We start from the raw sequence: 23586 nt of genomic DNA on the forward strand, positions 1-23586 counted from the left end.
GAATGAAAGGTCCTTAAAAAAGCTTAAAAATAATTTGGTAAAATATTTTTAAGAGGTAGAATTATAATAATTATAAATGTAGGTTTGTGGATCTCTTATAAAGCTTATTTTAAATGATACTTAAAAGGGTAATACATTTCTGTAAATAAGGTTTAAGCAAGAGTTAAAATCACTTGTAACTTCTTATTTCGAAAGTCCAACTTTCTGTCATGATTTTGCGAGACCTTTATTTTGAAGGCTTCTCGGCGGAAACGGGTTATTTTGGCGTTAGCATTTGAGCCTAATGGAGGGAAACAGAAATGTTTGAGCTCAAGTTTCTCAGTGTTTATTGTTTAAATATGCGCCCGGATGGATCATGAAGAGGCTAAAGTGTGTTTTATTATGGTTTCTTAGTTTCTGTGTTTTTAACTGATATTTTCGGGATTAACACCTTTGCGCTGTTTGCTGGACTGAGATTTAATCTGCACCTCTGTGGTGGTGTTCAGGGGGATCTGCACTGTTTTTGTGTTTGTTTTATACAAAAACTCTGTGTTGATGCTTTTAATGCACTCTGCAACATTATTTTTAATTCAGAGTTCACAGTCTTATTATTGAACATTTTTAGTTTGTGGATTACCTCCAAAACTGTTTTTTTACTGACCAGAATAATGAATTTTTCTGATGTAAACGTTTTTAGCAGTTGTTAGTAGTAGTATTGAGTGATTATACAAACAGTCAGACAGAAAAAGTAAAATTTTCAGACCATGACAAACAAAAAAAAGGTCAAATACATAATGACTTGGTTTACATGTTCGAAAAGGACTCGAAAAGTCCCTAAAAGGGATTTTAACTTTAATTTTTAATTTTGAGTGGAAATGTGGGCTTAATATTAAATAACAGATGGGAAAAATAATAAAATATTAGCACTACTTTGCTGAGAAAAAACGGCTAAAATCCAGTGTATGCTGTCAGCTGTTTTTGTTGGTTTTGTCTGGTCTAAGGTGGTCATAGATGGTCCTGAGTCCTGGCCCAGTTCTTGCTGGTCTTTAATGGTTTGAAACACTGGTCTGAGCAGCCTGTCAGTCTGCGCACATTTATCCTTTCCAATAACAGCAGACTGTAGAGATTTATGCCAGAATAAAACCAGTTAAACCCCCAAAATTAATGTAGTCAGGGTGCTTTTTCAGCAGGGGCGTGTAGATGAGTCTTTTATTGTGAAGGGTGTGGCAGGAAGCTGAAATCAGAGTTTGGGTTTTTGTGTGTCCTCTCAGACAGACGCCGTTATATGTCCGGTAGTCTCGTGACAGAGACGTTAAAGTGATGTTTACCGTCCAGGTGACTTCAGCAGCCATGAAGCTGCTTCCTGTCGCGTGCCTCTGTCTCGTGACTCGGTGTGGATTAACGTCAGCTGATCAAAACGGTGAGAAAATTAAAATTTATTTAGATTCAACTGTTTTATATGTGACTGATGAAAACTGACAAGTTTATGAGCGCGGACACCTGATACATCCAGCTGCGTCTAAAACAAACGTCAGAAACAGTAATATGTGATATATTTGCTAATAATCGGCTCAGATCGATGAAATGAAAATGTTTGGTGATGTGGTTGAATTTCAGCCTCCTGATGCTGAAAGAGTCTGATAATATCAGAGCTGCGCAGCATTTAACGGGGCGGCGTCCATCCTGCAGAGATGCGTCTCTGTTTCCGAGCAAAGCTTCTTCACTCAGACCTGATCAATATTTACACAGCCTGCTCTGATATTTACGATCAGTTATAATATAATATATACTTTACCTGAGTGTCTGCTGCCTGAGGCTCCAAATTACATCATAATAATGACAATAATCATTTTAAAATATAATAAAATAACCACAGGAGGTTGTTTTATTTGTGTTTAACTGATATATAAATATTTTTTAAATTAAATTTATAATTGGATGACATTAAATATATAGTGTGAGCATCAGTGAATGTTCATCCTTATTTATTTCATAAAAATGTAAATGTACTGTCTCAGCATCACTTCCTGTAACATAAAGGTTGGTTAAGCGTCACTTTAGACTGTAAAAATCATATTTACAAAATTATTTCATCATATAAATAATGGATAACTTTTAATGTATCATTTAATAACATTGAATGATAAAAATGATTTTTATTTCTTGGCAAATACATTTTCGTTGCATTAGCTTAGCTTCATTATCTTTACCATGGAAAGCCAAATCGAAATTTATCAAAATTAAAATCATTTTTTAAATATATTTGGCTCTTATTAGATACATTACAGTATTAGATAAATTAGATACTTAATGGATACAAAGTACCACAGGTGATGATTAAATCTGTGTGTAGTTCTCAGGTTTGAGTCATCACTACGACCTAAATATTTAGTTTTACTTTCTTTTTATGTTTTCTTCGCTCTTGTTTCCGTCTTTGTGTTGAATGAGCGAACAGAGTCTGATTAACTCCTGAGTCACTGCTGATGTTCATCATCTCTTCCACAGAAAGAGAGAGAGAGCTGAATGTTGTTAATTACTGATGAGTTTGGTGTGCATCTAGACGAGTGGGAGAAATAAGAGTCAGAAAAAGAGAGAAAAAGTTAGGATTAGAAATTGTAAATAAATCTTTAAAAAAAAACACCAAAACTGAACTCCTAATATGATTTCTGCAGGCCAGTGCAAAGGATGCTCTGAGGACAAACACTAGAGTGCTTCTCTGTGATATCATGAGTTAATAATCTGCTGTAATAACAATCCTCCATTTGTTTGTCTTAATTGTTCTTACGTATCTGCAGAGAGACAGAAAGTTGTGCTCAAGCCTCTGACATTTCTGATAAATGACCTTTTACAACATTTATTTCATTTTTTTACCTCATTTTTATTTAAATGTGGCTTAAAGCGTCAACTTTTATTTAAAAGCGTATTTATACCTAATAACTGTCTGAGTCGAGCCTGGTTGACTGGTTGATTTATTATTTTATTTTATTTTATTTTATTTTATTTTATTTTATTTTATTTTATTTTATTTTATTTTATTTTATTATTTTTGACAGAACAGCATTTTTCAATTTTAAGGCAGTAAGTTGATGTGTATGGTTATTTATTTTATAAACCGCTGAAGTGTGCACAGTGTGGCATTGTTGTTGTTGTTGTTGTTGTTTATTTGTTGTCTTGTTGTTGCCTGTTTTAAATAAATAAACATAAGTGTAGAAAGTGAATGTGCAGCAGCTGCCATGTGCATATAGATCTGCAGACACCTCGTGTGTGAGCAGGACAGACGTTTCCACACTCACTGCTGTGCACAAATGTACTGTTTGTGTCTTCAGAGCCTTTTTGGTGCATCAGAAACATAAAAAGCTCCCTGCAGGGCGAGCTTTGTGGAGAGGGCGCCCGCCACTGATTCCTCTGATTTAAACACACTGATCAACGTGTTTTTATCTTTCAGGACCAACAGTCGTCAAAGTGGAACAAGACAGAGACGTTATTTTACCGTGTTCGCTCAGCAAAGAAAACATCGAGCTAAAACTGTTCGACTGGAAGAAAGCTGCTGAGAAAGATGAAAAACAGAAGGAGGTTTTCTTTTATGATGCAGGAGTCCATTACAACAACGGGCGATCAGGTCAGAGCGAGCAGTTCAAAGGTCGAGTCTCTCATTTTCCTGAAGAGCTGAAACACGGTAACGCCTCCATCACCATCACAAACACGAAGATGACTGACAGCGGAGAATACACCTGTGTTTTTCCTCGTCTGCAGCCACAACAGACTTTCCACATTAAGCTGGTTGTTGGTGAGTAAAACGCTTAAAGATGTTTATTCTTTTTCTGATATTTCAGCTGATTAAATCATCTCCTCTGGATCTTTGATTGTAAAAGCTTAACATGTGTTTTGTTTTGCTTTTCAGATCCAGTCTTAACCTCTTCAGGCTCATTTTGAATTTGTTTATTTCTGTCTCTTAATATCTTCACATGTTAAACTGTTTAATATCAGGACCACGAGGAGCTGATACATGTGATTTATATCACTGTGAGACAAACACTCAGCAGGTTTCATTTAATGTGTTGATCTTATTTCAGACGCCAAAAGAGTTAAATACATAAAATATTAATGAGAAAAAAACAGAAACTTAACAGTTTTTTGCCCTTTAACTTCATATTTTGAACACAGTGAATCCGCCATAAAAAGAGCCATCAGGCTGAAATTCACAGGATCTCTCCCTGAACTTGTCTGTAATGTCTGTACCAAATTTGAGGTTGATTGACAGAAGTGTCTCTGAGATATTTTAGAAAGTGCAGTACAGAGCATCTCCAGCAGAGGACTCCAGAGCTCTCTAAAACTTTCTCAAAGTTACTAAATAATAAAAATAAATCTCTTTATGATTCTGACAAAATGTTCCTGAGAGTTAAATCTGACTATAAAAATATGTTTTTAATGTTTAAATAAAGATTAAGATATTTATTATCCCTGAATCTGACCTCCATAAACATATAAATAAAGTTTCTCTGTTCTGTGGGGGTCCCTCTGCCACAGGAAGTCCCGCTACAGTCACTTCCATATATGGTCACACAGGTAATTTAAGTGGCCACAAACTCACCGTGTTTTCACGGTGCTGACTTCCTATTGGAGGAAACCAGCTGTCAATAAGACACATGTGGAAATGCTCTCCTCTGATTGGTTGATTGAGTAGAAGCCCAGTAGTGACGTCACTGTATGTCGTATAAAGCTGCTGATTGGTTGCTTTAGTTCGGGGGCGTGTCCTGGTCTCAGAGATACTGAACATGATTGGTCAAATCTTTGGTCAAAACTTTAAATGGACTGAAAATACTTTGTTTTGGAAGTTTGACGAGCGGAGCCGAAACTAAACGAGGAACAAAATCTACTTTTATTCACGATATTTTTACTTCCGGTTAGACGTAAACGTAAATGTGATCGGTGTGATTTTTTTCTTTAAAACGAGCCGCTGTTTGTCTGTAAATGTTTGTTTTTTGACCTTTTAATACATTTTAACTGCAGTTAGTCAGGATGGAAGCTAAGCTGCTAACTGTTTACTGCCGTAAAGTAACACGGAGCTGTTTTTATGTCGTAAATCCTGTAATTAAATTCTTAAATCCGTTGTAAAAACGAACATTTAAGGTTTCAGGCGACTATGACATGTGATTATTGTCTGTCACAGTAAATTTGAAAATATGTTGTGAATGTATTTATACTTTTTTGCGTGTAAATATTGGGTCGCGTGCATCCTCCGCGCTTTATAACATTAAAAGACAGAACAGGTGAAAACATCCGAGGTGAGTCCTGATCTTAATGACGTCACTGATCTTTTCATCATGTATGTGATGTGAAATTAATTAAGTACGAAAAAGGCCGTAATTGGTTTCACAGTATCTGTTAAAGTCTGAGATTATTGTTTTAATGTGTTTAACTCTTTACACATCACTAAAAATGGAGCCGGTTATAACACGCTGACATCTTTTCGTTAATTTTAATAATAAGTCTATTTACTAGAGGGTGTATAAGATTTAATTGATATAATTTCAGCTGTAAGAAAATAGAAAGTGTATTTTATGTGCATTTGTATGTGGACAAAAACCTGTTATTGTACCAAATTTAGTCTATTATATCAATCATTATTTCTTTATCTTAAATGACAAGTTGTTATTTATATGAGGTGTAGATGTTAAGACCTCCAAATTATTATTCAAATACACTTATTTTCCAATTATTAAGGTGCACCAGTCTGAAACGAACATAGTCTTATAGTCCTTTAATAAATCTGTCTTCACGAAGGTTCAAAACTTTTGGTTTGTGTTAAATCTGTTTTAAAGATCAGCTGATTTACCTGTATTATCAATTTGAAGTTTTTATCAGATTGCATTAGATTGTACAGATGTACTTTATAAAATGCCCACCGAGTTTATGCATCACTGACACAATTTAACCCAGATAACACATTAAGTTCACATTTTAACTTTTAACTTCACCATTTTAAATATTTTATAACAGATATTTTATATTACTTAAGTGTAAGTAAATATTGTCTACATGTCAGACAACAAATTTCAAGTGATTTCAATTCGAGATTATGTAGAACAAAAACGTAGCTCAAAAATTAAAAAACTTGTCCAAATGTCTTCACTGTGTCTGTGCTTCTGTCATAATGTGAGTCAGAAATAACGTCTGCATTGTTTAGTGTCACTTAATATCTGTTTGTACTTTGTTCACAGGTGCAGCTCCAGAGCCATTTGTCACGATACTTGATGAAACAAAAGACTGGTCGCTGTTGCAGTGTGTTGTTCGAGGGACTTCTCCAAAACCTAAAGCAGAGTGGCAGGACATTGCAGGAAACAAACTTCCTGCTGACGAACCACAGATCACAAAAAGAGGAGACAGCTACGACATCAACCTCCAAACTACTGTGACCAAGACCGACCGCTATCGCTGTGTCGTGACACAGGACGAAATCAACCACCAGACGCAGGCTGAGATTTATGTGCATTTTACTGGTGAGAATCAATTTTTAAAAAAAATATATATATTAAGATAATTAAGGTTGTGTATGTGTTGTTCACTAGAAAAATGTGTATTCAGGCAGACCACAAAGGAAATTGTGATGAAGACATCTTTACATTTTAAAAATATTTCAAATTGAGCAAAAACTTCACTAAGAATCTGAGACTCTGCTTCACAGAAAGAGCTGTAGTCTGTGGTAGGATCAGTAAAAACTGGTCATATAAACACACAGTTGGTGTTTTCTTTGTTATAAATATTTTATCGCTGAATAAACAATAAAACAATAAAAGTGTAAAAACACTCCAGCAGTCAGAGTCACAGATTGAGTTGAGAGACTTTATATTCAGTCTGAAAGAAGAATAATAAAAAGAAAGCCGTAAAAAAGAAGACTGAGTGGCTGTTTTACATCACTTAAAATACAGATATTGATAGTTTAGAGTATACTGATACTGATATTGATGATTGTAAAGAGTAAAAACAAAAGCAAGATATAATAAATAAAAAGGCTGAATGGCAGAGTTTACATTATTACACATTTAAAGTACAGATATTTGACATTTGGTAAATACTGACATTGCAGATAAGTAATATTTAAGCGTAAAAAAGATAAAACAAATAGATCAATATGATATTTAAATGCAACAGGCAGAATTTAAGTCTGTTAGAAAGCAGCAGTGAATATTAAACTGAAGAAAATCAAACTTCACGTTACAGCTCTGTTATGTCGGTAAAGAGCGACATCTGGTGGCTAAAATCTAACGTGAACTGGCACAGATCTGTTAACTGTCATTTCAAAAGCTGACGCTAAACTGACCCCAAAAAATTAAAGAAATGAATCTCCCGAATAATTAAACTAACAACAGGGAAAACTAAGAAATGTTCACACTAATAACAATTATTCCTATAATTATACAAGACAGATTTTGGGTGAAAGAGGTTAAATACACTCAGTCAGCATGAAAGCAGACAGAGACGCAGCAATATTTTTATATATTAATACATTTTTTTAATAATGACACACTTCATCAACCAAACCATAAAGAGGAAAAAATATCTAAACTCACTCAGTTTGTTAGTTTGTTAGTTAGATCTTTATTTTGAACATGCCGAATAAAATAGAAGAAAAAAAATAAAATATAAGCAAGAAAAGAAAGAAAGAATTCCTGTTGGACACATTCATTAAACAAATGTGTTTTATGTCCAAAAAGGAGCTGAAAAATGTGAATACTTATCAAATCCTATCCCCTTTGTCCAATTTTATTTAAAAAAAAGTTAATTTTAAACATGAATATTCCCAATTTCTGCCTCAACATTCAGCGCACACAGCTTTATCTAATCAAACAAGAATTAAGACAAAAACTAACACAGATGAACACAATAAACTCCACAGGTTACTTAGACAGAGAGCAATTAAGAGTCAGAAAATCTGGGTCGATGCTTGTGCTTTTTTATTTTCTTTAAATTGACAAAGCAAACATATAAAAACCTGAGGAAAAAGTTACAACACAGGTAAAAAAATCAAGTAAAAATGCAGTTTACAAATGATAAAATGCTGCAGAGAAATTAACAGACGAGAAAATAAAAATGTACAAAAATTAAAATCAAGAAACTAAACAAAACAAACAATATAACAAGAAATATAAACAGATGCACAAACATACAAATACACAGAAGATTCAGTCAGAAAGTGGCAGAAATTTCCAAAAGTTTGACACTTTTATTTTTATTAATTAAACTGAGTGATTTAAAAAGAGTTTTTCACTTCCAGGAGAATAAAAGTTTATAGATACAAACTTATGAGTTTAGAGAAGAAGGATTGTTTGTGAATGAAAAATTTAACGTTTAAAATAATAAAATTAATTAAATATTCGAAAGCACGTCGATGCTTGTTCGTCCTCCCACAATGCTTTGTGGTTATGATGTCATAGCAGTCGTCATAGAGCTGCTGATTATTTCTGGGCCTTTTCTTTTTTTTTTTTTCACAATATCACATCAAAAAAGAGCCCAAATTTTAACCCCAGATGTTTTTTATTCTTCACTTTTTCACTTACACAGACTGAAGATCAGCTCTGATTTTGAGTTCATTTTCTCACAAACAAACAAACAAACAAACAAACAAACAAAAACAGGAAGAACAAAATCAGGCCTGTATTTTTTGTTTTAATTCGCTCTCTCCGGCTGTTTGTGCGTTCAGACGTGTCGTGGTTACATATTTATATACGTAGTTATGGAGTGAAGATTTATGCATCAGCAGATTTAACTGTAGTTTAGTTTAATCAAAACTTCAGTGAAATATTTATTAATAACTGTTGAAATCTGATGCTGAGGATCGGCATTAAAACCCCTCAGAGAACTTGATATAAAACATTATATTTAATGCGGCTCAGCTCTGATTTAAACTGCAGCTGCAAGTTTCAAACATCAACGATCATTTTAAATTTGTTTTGATTTATTCTGTTAACCCTTTGAAACCTGGATGGACGTCACATTTCTTGTTCTGTATTCAGAAGCTTTCACATGTTTTTAAACCTTTGAATCCTGAGCAAACTGGTTTACTTTATTTCCTGAAAGAGGTGATCAAGAAAAAAAAAAGCCGTGGAAAATTTCCTTAAAAACTATGTTTATAATGATCCTAATTATATATTTAAAATGATCTTCTGAGCTGATTTTATGCTGAAGGAAATTCAGAAATCGTGATCACATGTTGTTTCACAGCAAAATAAAACATCATCTCCGTGAGGTTAAAAAGCAGAAATGTATCAGACGACATAACCTTAAAAAATCACAGGTTTTGCAAATAATAGTGTTTGTAGTTTTAAGTAGTTTCCAAACTTATGACAGAAGTTAAAAATGCTGGAAATATGAGACCCTGTCAGATAATGACGGCAGGTTAGTTAGGGCTGAAAATTATACTGCAATATTTTTAGGTAATATCTCGATACACAATATTTATCTCGATATTTTTAAATCTCCTCAAAAGCACTTCATTAATGAACTGGGAGACAAATCGAACATTATTATCTTTTTTTTTTTTTTTTTTAACAAATTGCCTCTTTGATGTGACAGTATTGTAGGAATGACTTTTGGTACTTTGACAAAATATTGACACAATTAAATTTTTGATCATTAATCATTAATAATGTAGATATAATGACATGATAATGATACAATACTTACCTTTAAGTGGGTAAAGGTAAGTATTAAAACAAGAACAACTGTCTGATAAGTTCAGAAAAGTACATAAATGTACTGTAATATAACCTTAAAAATTATGAAAAAAAACACAATTTATTTCATATCATGATATAACAATATCCAATATCTTAGACGATATATAGTCTCATATCTCCATACAAAAAAATATCTTTATGTTGCCCAATTTTAGGTGTAATTGATTGATAGAGTACATTTTTACTGTGTTTTCTAGTTCTTTGATTTTTCATCAGTCATAACATGTATTCTTTATTTTCTTTCATGTTGTTATTTAAACAATGACGGTGCTTAAAAAACATTAATCTCAAAAAGAGAAGAGACATGATTCATGCCAGATTTAGCTGTTAGCTAGTTTACATCTGCAGGATGAATCCCTAAAAAACACTTATCACACATGATAAAAAAACATTACATTATAACAGACCAAACAGACATACAAACACATCAACATATCGATATTCATATATCATTCATAAAACCTGGATCTGTGGTTTCTGTGATGTTTTCAGGTGCAGCTCCGGAGCCGTCTGTCACAATAACAGAGGAAGAGAAGGACTGGTCACGGCTGCAGTGCATCGTTCGAGGCGCTTCTCCAAAACCTACAGTGGAGTGGAAAAACAGAGCAGGAAACGTGATTCCTGCTGAGGAGACAAAGATCACAGAAACAGGAGGAAGCTTCGACATCGTCATCCGAACTACCGTGTACGAGTCCGACTACTATCGATGTGTCGTCACACAGGACGAAATCGACCATCAGACTGAGGCCGACATTTACGTTTACATCGGTGGTAAGATACTGACTCATGTTTTTATAGTCAAATAATTTTACCTGTTTATGTGTGAATGTGTTCAAAGGAAACTTTGATGAAACATCTGAACATGTTTAAAACCTTTTTTTAATACTGAGTGAAAACTTCACTGAGACTCCACTTTATTAACTCTTTAATGGTTACACTGAGAAATAGCTTTGCAAATAAATTATACAACTTTATAGACCTCAGAATATGTTCACAAAATGCATCAATTTATTAAGAAAAAAACATTTTCCTAGTGTAATGCATGTGAAAAGTGTTAAAGTCAATGTAATACAATAGAAATCTGAAATTAAAAGAAATGCAATAGATATATAAAAATAAATAAACAAAAATAAATAGTTACAAATAAAAATGAATCTAATAAAAATATGTTTAAAATATATGATAACAAAACAAATTGTCAAAGGTATATAATAAAAATCTGAAAATAAAAGTAACTTTATAAAATAAATATATAGACAAAATGAATATAAAAATAAACAATAATAAATAAAAATAATAATGAATTTACACTAAAATCTGATCAGAATGGATGGTAAAAAAAAATCAATGTAATGTAATAAAAACAAAATTGAATAGAATTAGAGTAAAATCAAAATACTAAAATGCATCGTATAAAAACATCCGTATTAAATCAAATTTGCTGAGTTTTAAGTGAAGCAGTTTGATCACAAAAAATGTCAACCATGCAGTAACGATGCCCGTTAAAGGGTTAATGTACAGAGGGAAGAGGAAGAAAGAGTCTGCAGGGAAATAACTGAAATAATTTGAGTTTGTAGCACATTTCTGCTTCAGGATGAACCAGAGTTTCTCTCTCATTCATTTATTTATGAATTTATTTGATTCATTTAAACTTCTGCCGCCACGTATTGATTTCATATTTTTGGAGCTGGTCTGTTCATTAGGAGCACTGTTGGGATGTAATCAGGGTTCCCAAGGTCATGGAAAACCTGGAAACTCATGGAATTAGTTAAAAATCATTGAAAGTTTTGGAAAAGACTTTGAATTTTGTTCTGTGTTATGAAACAGTTAAAGGAGTTTTCTGTGGATGACGTTTTAAATAATGTAACATAACAGAAAATTTATTTTCTGTAGCTGTCAACACGACGTAGATCTAAAATGCATCTGTGTGGAGATGTTTTGGTTTCCATCACGTGTGTTTGTTCGTTTTACACTGAAATTATATTTTAATGGAGTTTTAATCTCATATATTTGATGGACGACCTGCAGGTGAAGCAAGATTTCCTGTTTTTATTATGGCTCTTTGAAAAGTCATGGAAAAGTTTTGAGATATTTACCATGAAAATGTGAGAGAGCCTGTATATATACTTTTAGGTCAGTGTGTGTGTTATTATTCTGTGTCCCCTCTCTAAATTCTGAGGTTTTTTCAAGTCTGTAAAAGCAGCACAGGCGGAGCTCTGCAAGTTTTTTTCTTTAGCAGCAGTTTGTCACACGTGGGGTTAATAACTGATCTGATGATCTGTTCACAGCTGATCAGATCAATAAATGAGAGGAGCAGCTGTTTGTGAGTGAAAGTTAACTTTTAGACTCAGCATAATGAAGGGTTAAGTTTCACTGTCAGTGCGCCTGACGTTCTGCTGCTCCGTCTGTCTCCGACGTTTATATAATCCAACAGCGTCCTAATAAACCGTCCAGCTCCAAAAATCTGTTTGCAGCAGCAGATGTTTAATTGTGTCGGATTGCAGCAGATAAATGAACGTGTAGGAAACCTCGTCAGTTATCCGCCACATGACCCCAAACTCTGCGCTCAAACTGCTGTTGAGGAACAAAACTCACGACGAACTCCGACTGTGCTGCGTTCACAGACACACAAAAACATCTGGATTTAGAGAGGGGACACAGAACGATAAAAAAGGGACAAAAACAAACCCACGAGATTCAGAGAATACATACGTTTACTGATATAACCCAAAAATGATGAACACTGAGAAGTGTCACAACTCATGAAAACAAACGATTTCATATTACACCACAGAAGAACCCGAATTTAACCCCGAATGCTGTTTTCTTCACGTCTTCAGTGTCATGCATTTTATGAAGTCAGTCGTGTTTTGTGTGTGAGATCAAAGTAACTAGAGATCGTATAAAGTAGCAGATAATTGAAATACTCAAGTGAAGTACCTAAAAATGTACTTTTACTGCTCAGTGAAACGATGTAATCCAGAGTCCATGACTGCCTGAACTCAGGGTGTAGATCAGTGATACTCAACTGATGGCCCAAGAAACGTCCTAAAATCTGAGAAACGTCCTAAAATCTGAGAAATGTCCTAAAATCTGAGAAATGTAATAATATCCTAGAAATGTCCTGAAATCCTAGAAGGTGCGTTAGTCCTACAAATGTCCTAAAATACTAGAAATGTCGGAGTCACGTGGTACGCCCGCCCAGGATGGCTGACTAAACCGGAGCGGAGCTCGTTCGCTTCCTAAACTTCCTTAAAAAACAGTTTCAGTCGACATAAAGTTTTATTGTGGTGTAGCTCGTACAACGGCAGTGGAATGAGTCAGAAAATTCACTATTTCATGCGGAACCAGCCAACTACATCGCAAGGAAAAACCAAAAACTTTCAGGCTAAGTCTTCTGGAATGGCTGATTCACCTGCTGGAGCTAACGGTGAGAGCCCATCTAAAGACAACATAGCTGCCGAGTTGACTGCCATAAGATCGATTCTTGAGAAGTTAGCTCATGACATGAATGCGGTGAAAGGTGGAATTGAGTCCCTGAATGAAGCCGTCAACAGCCTTGGTGATAGGGTCGAAGAAGCAGAGACAAGAATATCCCGTCTGGAAGATGAAGAGGCTAAAGCTAGCTCAGTTAGCAAAAACTTAGTGAAACAGAACTTGCGGCTGCAAGAAAAGCTGACGGCACTGGAGGGATTTTCCCGACGCCAAAATGTCAGAATATCGGGCGTTAAAGAAGGAACTGAGGGTCGGGATCTTGAGGGATGTTTGAAAGATCTGATGAGTGAGGCTTTGGACATTGAGGCTGATGATTGGTACGAAATAGACAGAATCCATCGTGTGGGTCCCGCACCACCACCTGTTGCGGATTCGAGACCGAGACACATCATCGTCCGCTTTCTAAGGGACAAAGCCAAAGCATCTGTACTCGCGGCGGCCCGAAAAAAGAAGCAGATCATCTGGAAAGGCATGCGAGTCCGTTTCTTCCAGGACTACGCCCAGGAAGTACAGGAGAAACGTAGGAAATTTGACGAGGTACGACTCTTGCTGCAACAACGCAATATTGTCTATGCCCTTCGCTTTCCTGCCGTTATGACATTCTCATTGGATAACCAGCGGCATCAGTTCTCCAACCCAGCAGAGGTTAAGCAATTTCTCAGCGGCCTGGATTCAACCATCGACCCAGCAGATGGAGGTGGAGATGAGGTTTCCAACACTGAGGAAAATGGGTAATAAGATAGCTATAGTTCAGTCAAACATAGCAGTATTACTGTAGACATGGGTTCTGCGTTTACTCTTAGCATTTTCTAAGCTATGGTTATGCCTACTTATTTTATTATTAGGCAATTTGTTTTCCTTCATTTGTAGAATACAAACTGCTTTATTCAAGGCTATGGACAATTTTACGACACGAGGAGTACGGTTTAAGAACTATCTTGCAGTCTAATTCGGACTTTGTGGAATGTTATTAAGTGAATTGGGCATTTTAGGTCACTTTTCGACATATTTTGGTTGTGATATATAGATGGGGGGAGGGAGGAGGAACGAGTGAAGAAGGAAGCCATTATGGGATCATCCAGTGCTACGGACCAATGGAGTTCCTGTTATGTTGGGCTTGGTTTTGCCCAATCGTTCTTATCTTTTTTGTTTTTCATTTTCATTTTATGGTGCCTACTGTTTTGTGCAGATGTGTTTATACTGCTACTGGGTTTTATCAAGAAAATGGTTTTAAGGTTGTGTGGATTAGACAAACTGGAGTGTTTTGGGCTAACTGCCCATTTAAAATAATATGGCTTGCATGACTTTATGGCTTTGTGTAAAATAGTGTCATGGAATATAGCGGGTTGCCATAATGTTGTTAAAAGGAAAAAAATTCTTACATATTTAAAGCAGAAAAAAACAGACATTGCCCTGATTCAAGAGACACACCTTGATGGTGAGGAGTCGTTAAAATTAAAAAGAGATTGGGTGACTCAAGTGTATTATAGTACATTCTCTAATAGGAAAAGAGGGGTGATTATATTGATAAGGAGAAACTTAGATTTTCAGGTATTCAAGCATTACACTGATCAAGAGGGTCGATGGGTGGTCTTGGATGCGTGTCTGCAGGGACAGAAAATGACATTGGTTAATATTTATGCTCCCAACTCTCCTGAACCAGAATTTTTCCATGAAATTTGTAACACAGTACGGAATATTGGACACACTAATATTATAATTGGGGGGGATTTTAACCAAGTCAGGGATATGTTCCTGGATAAATCCTCCCAGCCCAGACAAATTAATGACCCAGTTTGTATGGCTGTGGACGTTATGACAGAAGAATTGAGCCTAGTGGATATATGGAGATTACTACATCCTCAAGAAAGAGACTATACGTTCTTTTCTCATCCGCACTCTACATATTCTAGAATAGATTACTTCTTGGTGTCTCGCTCTCTGGTGTGTCAAATTATTGGTTCCTCTATTGGTAACATTGTTATAACTGATCATGCCCCTATTGAACTTGTCTTATCTAGTACTGAAGTGTGAAGTGTGAAACCTTCACTTAGGTGGCGCTTAAACAACTCTTTATTACAGAATGAGAGTTATTGTGAATTTATAAGGATAAAGATGAATGAGTTTTGGGAGTTTAATGAAGGTTCTATTGACGATGTTGGAATAACTTGGGATGCTTTTAAAGCGTTCTTGAGAGGGTGTCTTATTCAATATAGCTCATCCATTAAAAAATCTCAGAGGGATAAACTGTTAAAATTAGAACAGGACATAAAGGATCTTGAAAAACAGCACATACAGCATCCTGAGAGGGAAGTATGGAATAAACTAATTAAGCTTAAATTTGAAATGAACAGCATGTTGCAGAAAAAAGCTGAATATGCAGTTTTCTGTCTGAATCAAAAATATTTTGAACAAGGCGAAAGAACAGGTAAAATGCTGGCTTATAGGGTTAAACAGATAAAATCCAGTAATCTAATTCCTTCTATATTTGATAATAATAATAAATTGACTACTAATAAAAAAGAAATTAATGAGGTCTTTGCTGAATTTTTTCAAAAGTTATATACCTCCAATGGGTTAGTAGAAGAACAGAGGATGTCAGATTTCTTTTCCTCTATTAAAATTCCTAGCTTGACCAGTGATCAAAGAAATTTTCTAGAAAGAGAGATCACCTTAGATGAAGTCAAACAGGCGATAGGTAGTCTCAGATTGGGCAAGTCTCCAGGCAATGATGGATTTCCATCAGATTTCTATAAGGCTTTTATAGATGAATTGTCTCCAAGGCTTCTGGCTGTGTATCAAGATGCTTTACAGAAGGGTAGTTTACCTCCTAGTATGAGATCCGCAGTGATTACATTATTACATAAAAAAGATAAAGACCCACAGTATTGCGGGAATTATCGCCCAATTTCATTAATTAATGTTGATGAAAAGATTATTTCCAAGATACTTGCCGCTAGACTTGAGAAAGTGCTTCCTAGTCTGGTACATAGGGATCAGGTGGGTTTTGTTAAAAATAGGTGCTCAGCTGATAATCTACGCAGGATATTACATGTATTATGGAAGAGCAGGAATAATGTAGATCCTGTTGTCGCCTTCTCCCTAGATGCGGAGAAGGCCTTTGATAAAGTTGAGTATGCCTTCCTGTTCTATACATTGAAGAAATTTGGTTTTGGTCCCACCTTTATGCAGTGGCTACAGGTAGTGTACACAGATCCTATGGCTACAGTTCTTACTAATGGGATAATGTCATCATCATTTACCCTAAGTCGGGGCACTAGGCAAGGTTCACCCTTGTCACCTCTCATTTTTGCTTTATTTTTGGAACCACTTGCTATTGCATTGCGAGAATGCAAAGACATTAAAGGGGTAGTTATGGGTCAAGAAGAACAAAAACTTTTTTTGTATGCGGATGACATTCTTGATTTTCTGATTTCAAGTAATCCAGAATTGGCAGTTCCTGTCATCTCCTCAATTATTGATTCTTTTTCTGAGATTTCTGGCTACACTATTAATTGGTCTAAGTCGGAGGCTATGCCTATCTCTAAATTTTGTCCCCCAGCTATTAGAAGTACATGGCAATTTAAGTGGATGTCTGAGGGCTTAATATATTTAGGGATTAAGTTGACACCCAGATTGGATAAAATAATGCATGCTAATATCTCTCCAGTGATTCAAAACATTCGCCCTCTTCTGCAGAATTGGGCAAAAATGAATCTTTCATTATTGGGCAGAATTAATTTGGTAAAGATGATAATCTCCCCAAAGCTCCAGTATATTTTATATATGTTACCTATAACATTTCCACACAACCTATTAAAGCTTTATAATACAGTTGTGGAGGGGTATGTGTGGGCAGGCAAAAAGCCATCTTTTAATCGGTCCAAACTTTATGCTGCCCAAGATAATGGTGGGTTAGATTTACCCAAGGTGGACTTGTACCATTATGCATTTTCTCTCTCCCAGCTAGTTAAGATTAATAATTCTCCTGAAATGAGGCCATCATGGGTAGCAACTGAGGAAAGCTTATTGGCTCCCACATCATTAGAGGCCTTTTTCACTCAGAAAGGAAGACCAGTACCATTTAAAGACCCTGTTCTGGCTTTTGTACAAGAAACCTGGTTTAGATCTCATCAATTCATTAATACCAATCCTTATCTTACCTCTAGAGCCTCTATTTGGTTTAATAAGAAATTATTAATTGGTAAATCACCTTTCATGTGGGCTGAGTGGGCTAGTGCAGGAATTAACCAATTGGGGGATGTATTTGGTCAAAATGGCTTGAAATCATTCATTGACATTAAACAAGAATTTCACCTAGATCAGAAGGAGTTTTGGAGATTTTTACAAATCAGACACTGTATTAAAACTAATGTGAAAACTGGCCTAGACCCCCCATCTAGTATCCAAGAGGTATTCCTAATTCCTGGTAACAGAAGAATCAGAGCTTCTAAGTTCTATGGGATATTTAGAGAGGCACGTGCACCTCATTTAGAAGGGCTGAAACTGTGCTGGGAGAAAGACTTGGGAATTCAGGTTTCAGAGGATAGTTGGAAGAAACTGGTTGCAGCTTGGTATGGTTGCTCACACGAAACACAGTCCCAGCTTATCTATTACAAATTACTCCACAGAAACTATTGGACCCCCAGTAAACTTGCTAAACTGAAATTAGTTGACAAAGATACTTGTTGGAAATGTCAGAAAGAAATAGGGACTTTAGTTCATATGCTGTATGGATGTGGAAAAAATGATCACTTGTGGGATGGGATCATTAAGCTCTTGAATGGTCTTTTTCATATTAATGTTTCTAAGTCGCCAGCTTTGTGTATCTTGGGTCTTTTACCAGATAACATAAATCTAACTGGAAGACAGAGAGTATGGGTGCGTCTAGCCACCACAACAGGCTGTAGGATAATATTAAGGCACTGGAAGTCATCTATTGTTTGTTGTTTTAAAGAATGGACTGAACAAATGACCAAAATGGCTTTATATGAACAGGTAACTTATAGAGTTAAGGGGAGAGAAGATATCTTTAACCAAGTCTGGGGTCCCTTTTTGCAATATTTAGAGGATGCATCTGCTTTGTCAGATATTGTGAGTTAGGTATATTCTGTATTGGATGTGAAAGTCACGAGTCAAGTATACCCAGATGTCAAGTTAAGTTTGTAGGCACTTTGTTTTTGTTTGTTTGTGTTTTTTTTTGTTTGTTTTGTTTTGTTTTTTTGTGCTAGCTGTTATGTAGTTCTGTTTGTTTTGCTTATTCAAAATCAAAAAAAAAAAAAAGGACAGAGAGCTGACTATATGGATGTAATGATTGTTGTAGTCAATGATTCTTATGCTCTGTTGTCTGACAAAAACATGAATAAAAAAAAAAAAAACTAAATGTGGCCTCTAAAGGGTGAAATGGTCACCATTAGCATGGATATTCTTTATGTTGTCGTTGATTATAATCTCTAAACTTAAGAAGATACAACTGTGTTGCTGTAGATGGTAAAATTGTGACATAAATAAACATATGGAAGTGCAAAAAAAAAAAAAAAAATACTAGAAATGTCCCAAAATCTACAAAACGTCCTAAAATTCCAACAGTGTGTCAAATTCTAGAAATGTCCTGAAATCCTAGAAGGTGCGTTAGTCCTACAAATGTCCTAAAATACTAGAAATGTCCCAAAATCCACAAAACTTCCTAAAATCCCAACAATGTGTCAAATTCTAGAAATGTCCTGAAATCCTAAAAACATGCTGAAGTCCCTGACATGTCCTAAAACACTTGAAATGTCCTAAAAATGTCCTAAAATCCTAGAAACATGTATGAGGCTGCTCTGAATCCTTTCATTTTGTAAAAGTGTCCCCCAAAGCAGAGCAGGCTGAGTGTCCCCGCTGTAGAGGACAGCTGCAGCAGCAGTCAGGTGGAAACAGGCTGAAGTGGAGGAGTCAGGACAGACAGTCAAACCTTGGTCCTCCTGATGAGGGACACGTCCAGCGTCCCCCTCCTCACTGCCGAGCAGGAAACTGTCCATCAGATCAGAGCGGACATCACTGTCCCTGCTGACATTCGTCCCACTGCTGCTTTTATCTGCTCACAGCTTCACACTTTACATCTCAGGAGCGTCCACACCTTCAGCTGCTGTCTCTGTGGACACTCTGATGTCCACTCTGATGTCTCTGACACACGCTTACTGTCTGAGTGATAACAGGAACTTTTTGTCTCTTTCAGAGTTCCCCACTGGATGGATTATTGTTGCGGTTGTTGTTTCAGTTCTCTGCTCTGTTTTAGTTGTTGGTGTTGTTCTAGCTGTGTTGAGGTGGAGGGGTTACACATGCGGACGTCATGAAGGTAATTTAAAAACAATGTTTTGTATCAACATGTTGATGATGATCAGACAACACAACAGAATCTTTGTGTTTGTCATGTTTAGAGTCCTGGCAGATGTTTTATTTTCTCACAGGGTTCCTGCAGATCCTTAAAACTTCTTAAAATGCATTGTATTCACTGATCTAAAAATAAGGCCTTAATTGGAATTAAAATATAAAGATCTGCAAAGTAGGATTTTATTTTTATTTTTATTTAATTTTTTTCCTGACTTTGTATTGTAAAATCTTAAAATAAGTGGTAAATTAAAAAAAATAGATACTGAATGCTTCTCACATTAACGTCTCCATGAAGTCATGTTTTTTATGTTGCAAGAAATATTTTACAACATCGTTCCCAATCCTAAGTAGTACGTGTCAGTTTACTTAAAAAAAAAAATTTAAAATTTGTAAAATTGTTCCTCAATTTGATTCCAAGTGGCATTAAAAGTCTTAGAAAGTCTTAAATCCCACTTACCTTACGCTGTAGGAAACCTGCTCTCACACATTAATCATTCTGTTGGTATTTACACCCTAACTTGATCAAGTTAGTTGAGATTTTCTCAAATTGAATTTTTTTTGCTCCCTGCAGACAACGAGAAGAGACGCTCCCTCGGAGACTCGAGTCGGTCCGAGCAGCTGCAGCCTCCTCAGACGTCACCTGAGGTCTGAACATCATCCGTCACCTCTGAGGTTTGACCGGAGCTCTTTAAAAACACTCTCATGTCCTCTTCTCTCACACTGGTTTTAATGGGCTGGAGAACGAGCTCCATCTGCTGTTTATCTTCATCGGTGTCTCCAAATATTCACAGAGCATTACTGCGTGGAGACACACGGGACTTTGCACTTTCATTTGCTGATTTTGCAGAATTTTCCTCCAAATTTGTGCCTCTCTTAGATCAAAACTTGACTTTTCTCTGTGAGTTTGTTCTTAACAACAAAACGACACTTTGGCCTTCAGAAGTGGTTTGACAACATGTTGTGATGAAGTCGTTTGTTTCAGGCGTTAACACGAACATTTAATTAACTATAATGAGTCTTTATGTCACATCTAACCTCATCTATACATTTATCATACTGCAGTTTTCAGTGGTTGGTAGAGTGGTAAAAAAAAACCTGTAATAAAGTAAAAGTAAGATTACAACCACGAAAAATTCCTCAAGTCAAGGTAATAAAACGACACTCACCCTCAGTGGTGGAGGAAGTACTCAGTTCCTTTACTTAGGTAAAAGTACTAATACCACACTGGGAAAATACTCTGTTTAAAGTAAAAGTCCTGCATTAAAAGTGTTGCATAAGTATAATCAGGAAAATGTACTTAAAATATGAAAAATAAAAGAAAAAGCGAAATCTAAAAAAAAGACGAGGAAAATGAAACAAAATGACTGAAAATGTTTCATAAAATAGTTTCCAGTTAATTTTCTTTCGATCAGGTAATTGACTGCTAATCTGTCTGATTATTTCAGCTGTACTTGAAAGGACTGCTGGGTAATCTAATCTGTGACAAGACGTCATATTTCATGCACTCTTCTTATGTTTTTTATTTTGAAAAACTTAATTGTACAGGAACTAGTTTTTGAAGTTTTCAGATAAATGTAATGAAGTAAAAAGTAAAATACCTCCTTCTGAAATGTAGTAGAGTAAAAGTATAAAGTCTCAAGAAAAGAAAAGAGTACCTCAAACTTGTACTTAAGTGCAGTACTTGAGTAAATGTACTTAGTTACATTCCACCACTGCTCACCCTTGATAGTTCCCCAGGATTATAGGATTATATTTAAGTAATTCATAAAAACATTATTACAGATAATTTCAACAATATTATTCAGCGTTTCTAACGTCATCGTTGGATATAATCTGACAGAATCAGTTTAAAACATGTCGGTCTTCTGTCCTCTGAATGATTGTTACGTCTCAGCAGATGTTACAGTAGTTTCTATTTGTTTCTATTGTTGGTTTATTTAATAAATATGGACATGCACTTTAATATGCATCATTATCGGCCTTACAGAATAAAAGATGAACCACTCGAAAGTTCAGTGATAACGAGACAAAAAGAGCAGAAGTGTCCTTTAATGCTGACAAAGCGGATTATTAATGAATTATTCTGTTAGGGGAGAATAAAATGAGAAGTTTGTGTTTAACTCTGATTTATAGTTTGTGTTATATTATTTATAATATATATTATTATATTATTATTATAATATTATTATATTGATCGACTTTCACGCTTGTGCAGCTTTAAGAAAGAAACTTCTTTACTTTGATAAATAATAATAAATGATAAAAGTTAAACAGCAGAATTCAAATGGATCGAGTTAAAAAAAGGGAGCTGATTATGGATATCACAATTAATCTAGTTCAGTCAGCTTTGCAATCTGTTGCTGATTAAACTAATTTTCAGTAAAAGTAAAAAAGAAACATAGTTAAAAGCATGAGGTGACCAAAACTTTACAAACATCATTTTGAATGAATGAAGAGTTAAAGTTTCTTTTTTGTTTAATTAATTCAATAAAATCATTAAATTCTTCACACGAGCATCAACACAAACATCAGACTTCACTGAGCTGAAGCTGCTGTCAGAGAAATGTGAAGATTATAATGTGACTTATTGATTAATTTGATATTGATCACTGAGACAAACATGAACTGCTTTTTTTATTTAAGGTGCTCAAACGGTCAGCTACACACCGAACTACACACCGAACTACACACCGAACTACACACCGAACTACACTCTGTTGTTGATTTAAATTTAAAAAAGCACTTTAAAGTGTATTTCTGCTCACTGATGATGCTCCTGCAGGTTTGATGTATTTCAGGCTGTGCTTCATTATTTATATTCAAACGTTTGAATAAAACGTGTAAAATGTCAAACTGTGAGTCGGGACTGTTTCGGATGTTTCTGTGTTCAAACTTTGATCAAATAAGTAATTTTACTTCATTTTTGCATCATTAGATGATATTTTGCAACAGTTGTTTTACAATAGACTTTTTTGTGATGAAAAACATTTTGAATGAAACAATGTAGCAGATCTGCATCAATGTAACAAAGTACATTTATTCAAGTACAAATGTGAGGTATTTGATTTGATTATTTCCTTTTTCCACATCTCAGAGGTAAATATTGTACTTTTTACTGCCCTGCACTTTGACAGCTGCACGGTTCTCACAGGACGCTGCAAACACACGATGATCTCAGAATAAGGTGTGCTGATGTAGATTAAACTACTCAACAGGAGTCGGGACATTTTTATATCAACATGAAATAACCCTCCATTACTCACAGACTAATTTAGCAGGAATACAAATAATTAGATCCACAAACAGATACAGATTCATGACCCAGAGCGACGAAACAAATCACCATATTTCACAGTTTCTGGCTCTCATAAATATTGTTATTTTGAAGATTTTATAAGAAAACATGTCTTTTAAATCCACTTTTGGGTTTTTCTGGGGAATATAAATGCAAAATACAACAATTACGTTAATTAAGTTGTTCCTAAGCAAAATAAAATAATACAAAAAATAGCCTATGCCTAACCATCTCCCCAGTCAAAAAAAAGCCATTGTGAAGTTCCCTCTGTTAAATAACAAACAGTCCCTAAATCACACACTGGACCTTTAAGATCCACTCAGACTGAGGCAGTGCTGTTTTAGTACTTTTACTCAAGTAAAAGTATCAGAGTGCTTCCAACAATGGTATTTTTGACAAATATTTGTTAATTAAGTTTTTGCCACCGTGTCACAGGCTCTGTATCAGTGTAATCTCTAACGATGTGAGCTTCTTCTTTTGCTTTATATTTTGACAGTTTGCAGTTTTATTGTTTCACATCCTGAGTGTAGATGAGTCTTTTATTGTGAAAATATTAGCACTACTTTGCAGAGGTAAAAACGGCTAAAATCCGGTGTGTGCTGTCAGCTGGTTTTAGTTGGTTTTGTCTGGTCTAAGGTGGTCATAGATGGTCCTGAGTCCTGGCCCAGTTCTTGCTGGTCTTTACTGGTTTGAAACACTGGTCTGAGC

The 23586-nt window shown here is 35.3% G+C and overlaps 1 protein-coding gene across 2 annotated transcripts; it reads left to right on the forward strand.

Moving 5' to 3' along the window:
• The first annotated feature begins 230 nt into the window (after positions 1-230).
• LOC148190297 (CD276 antigen homolog) lies at positions 231-22442 on the forward strand. 2 transcript variants are annotated; one of them, XM_088070767.1, is made up of 7 exons: positions 231-369; positions 1251-1399; positions 3425-3766; positions 6201-6479; positions 10209-10487; positions 19429-19548; positions 20155-22442. In XM_088070767.1, the coding sequence occupies exons 2-7, from the start codon at positions 1300-1302 to the stop codon at positions 20232-20234; spliced, it is 1200 nt and encodes a 399-aa protein (XP_087926893.1). In that variant the 5' UTR covers positions 231-369; positions 1251-1299; the 3' UTR covers positions 20235-22442. The 2 variants fall into 2 exon arrangements, with proteins under 2 accessions (XP_087926893.1, XP_087926897.1); XM_088070771.1 differs by having other exon boundaries at positions 232-369; positions 19489-19548.
• Positions 22443-23586: the final 1144 nt, after the last annotated feature.

The sequence above is a fragment of the Plectropomus leopardus genome, chromosome 2 (assembly GCF_026936395.1).
Source record: "Plectropomus leopardus strain MGB_pleo_1.0 chromosome 2, ASM2693639v1, whole genome shotgun sequence".
Lineage (NCBI taxonomy): Eukaryota > Metazoa > Chordata > Actinopteri > Perciformes > Serranidae > Plectropomus > Plectropomus leopardus.

Coding starts and splice junctions, on each gene's coding strand:
- LOC148190297 (XM_088070767.1), top strand. CDS start 1,300: ATGTTTACCGTCCAGGTGACTTCAGCAGCCATGAAGCTGCTTCCTGTC. Junction 1,400..3,424: donor AACGTCAGCTGATCAAAACG/GTGAGAAAATTA, acceptor TTTATCTTTCAG/GACCAACAGTCGTCAAAGTG. Junction 10,488..19,428: donor CATTTACGTTTACATCGGTG/GTAAGATACTGA, acceptor TGTCTCTTTCAG/AGTTCCCCACTGGATGGATT.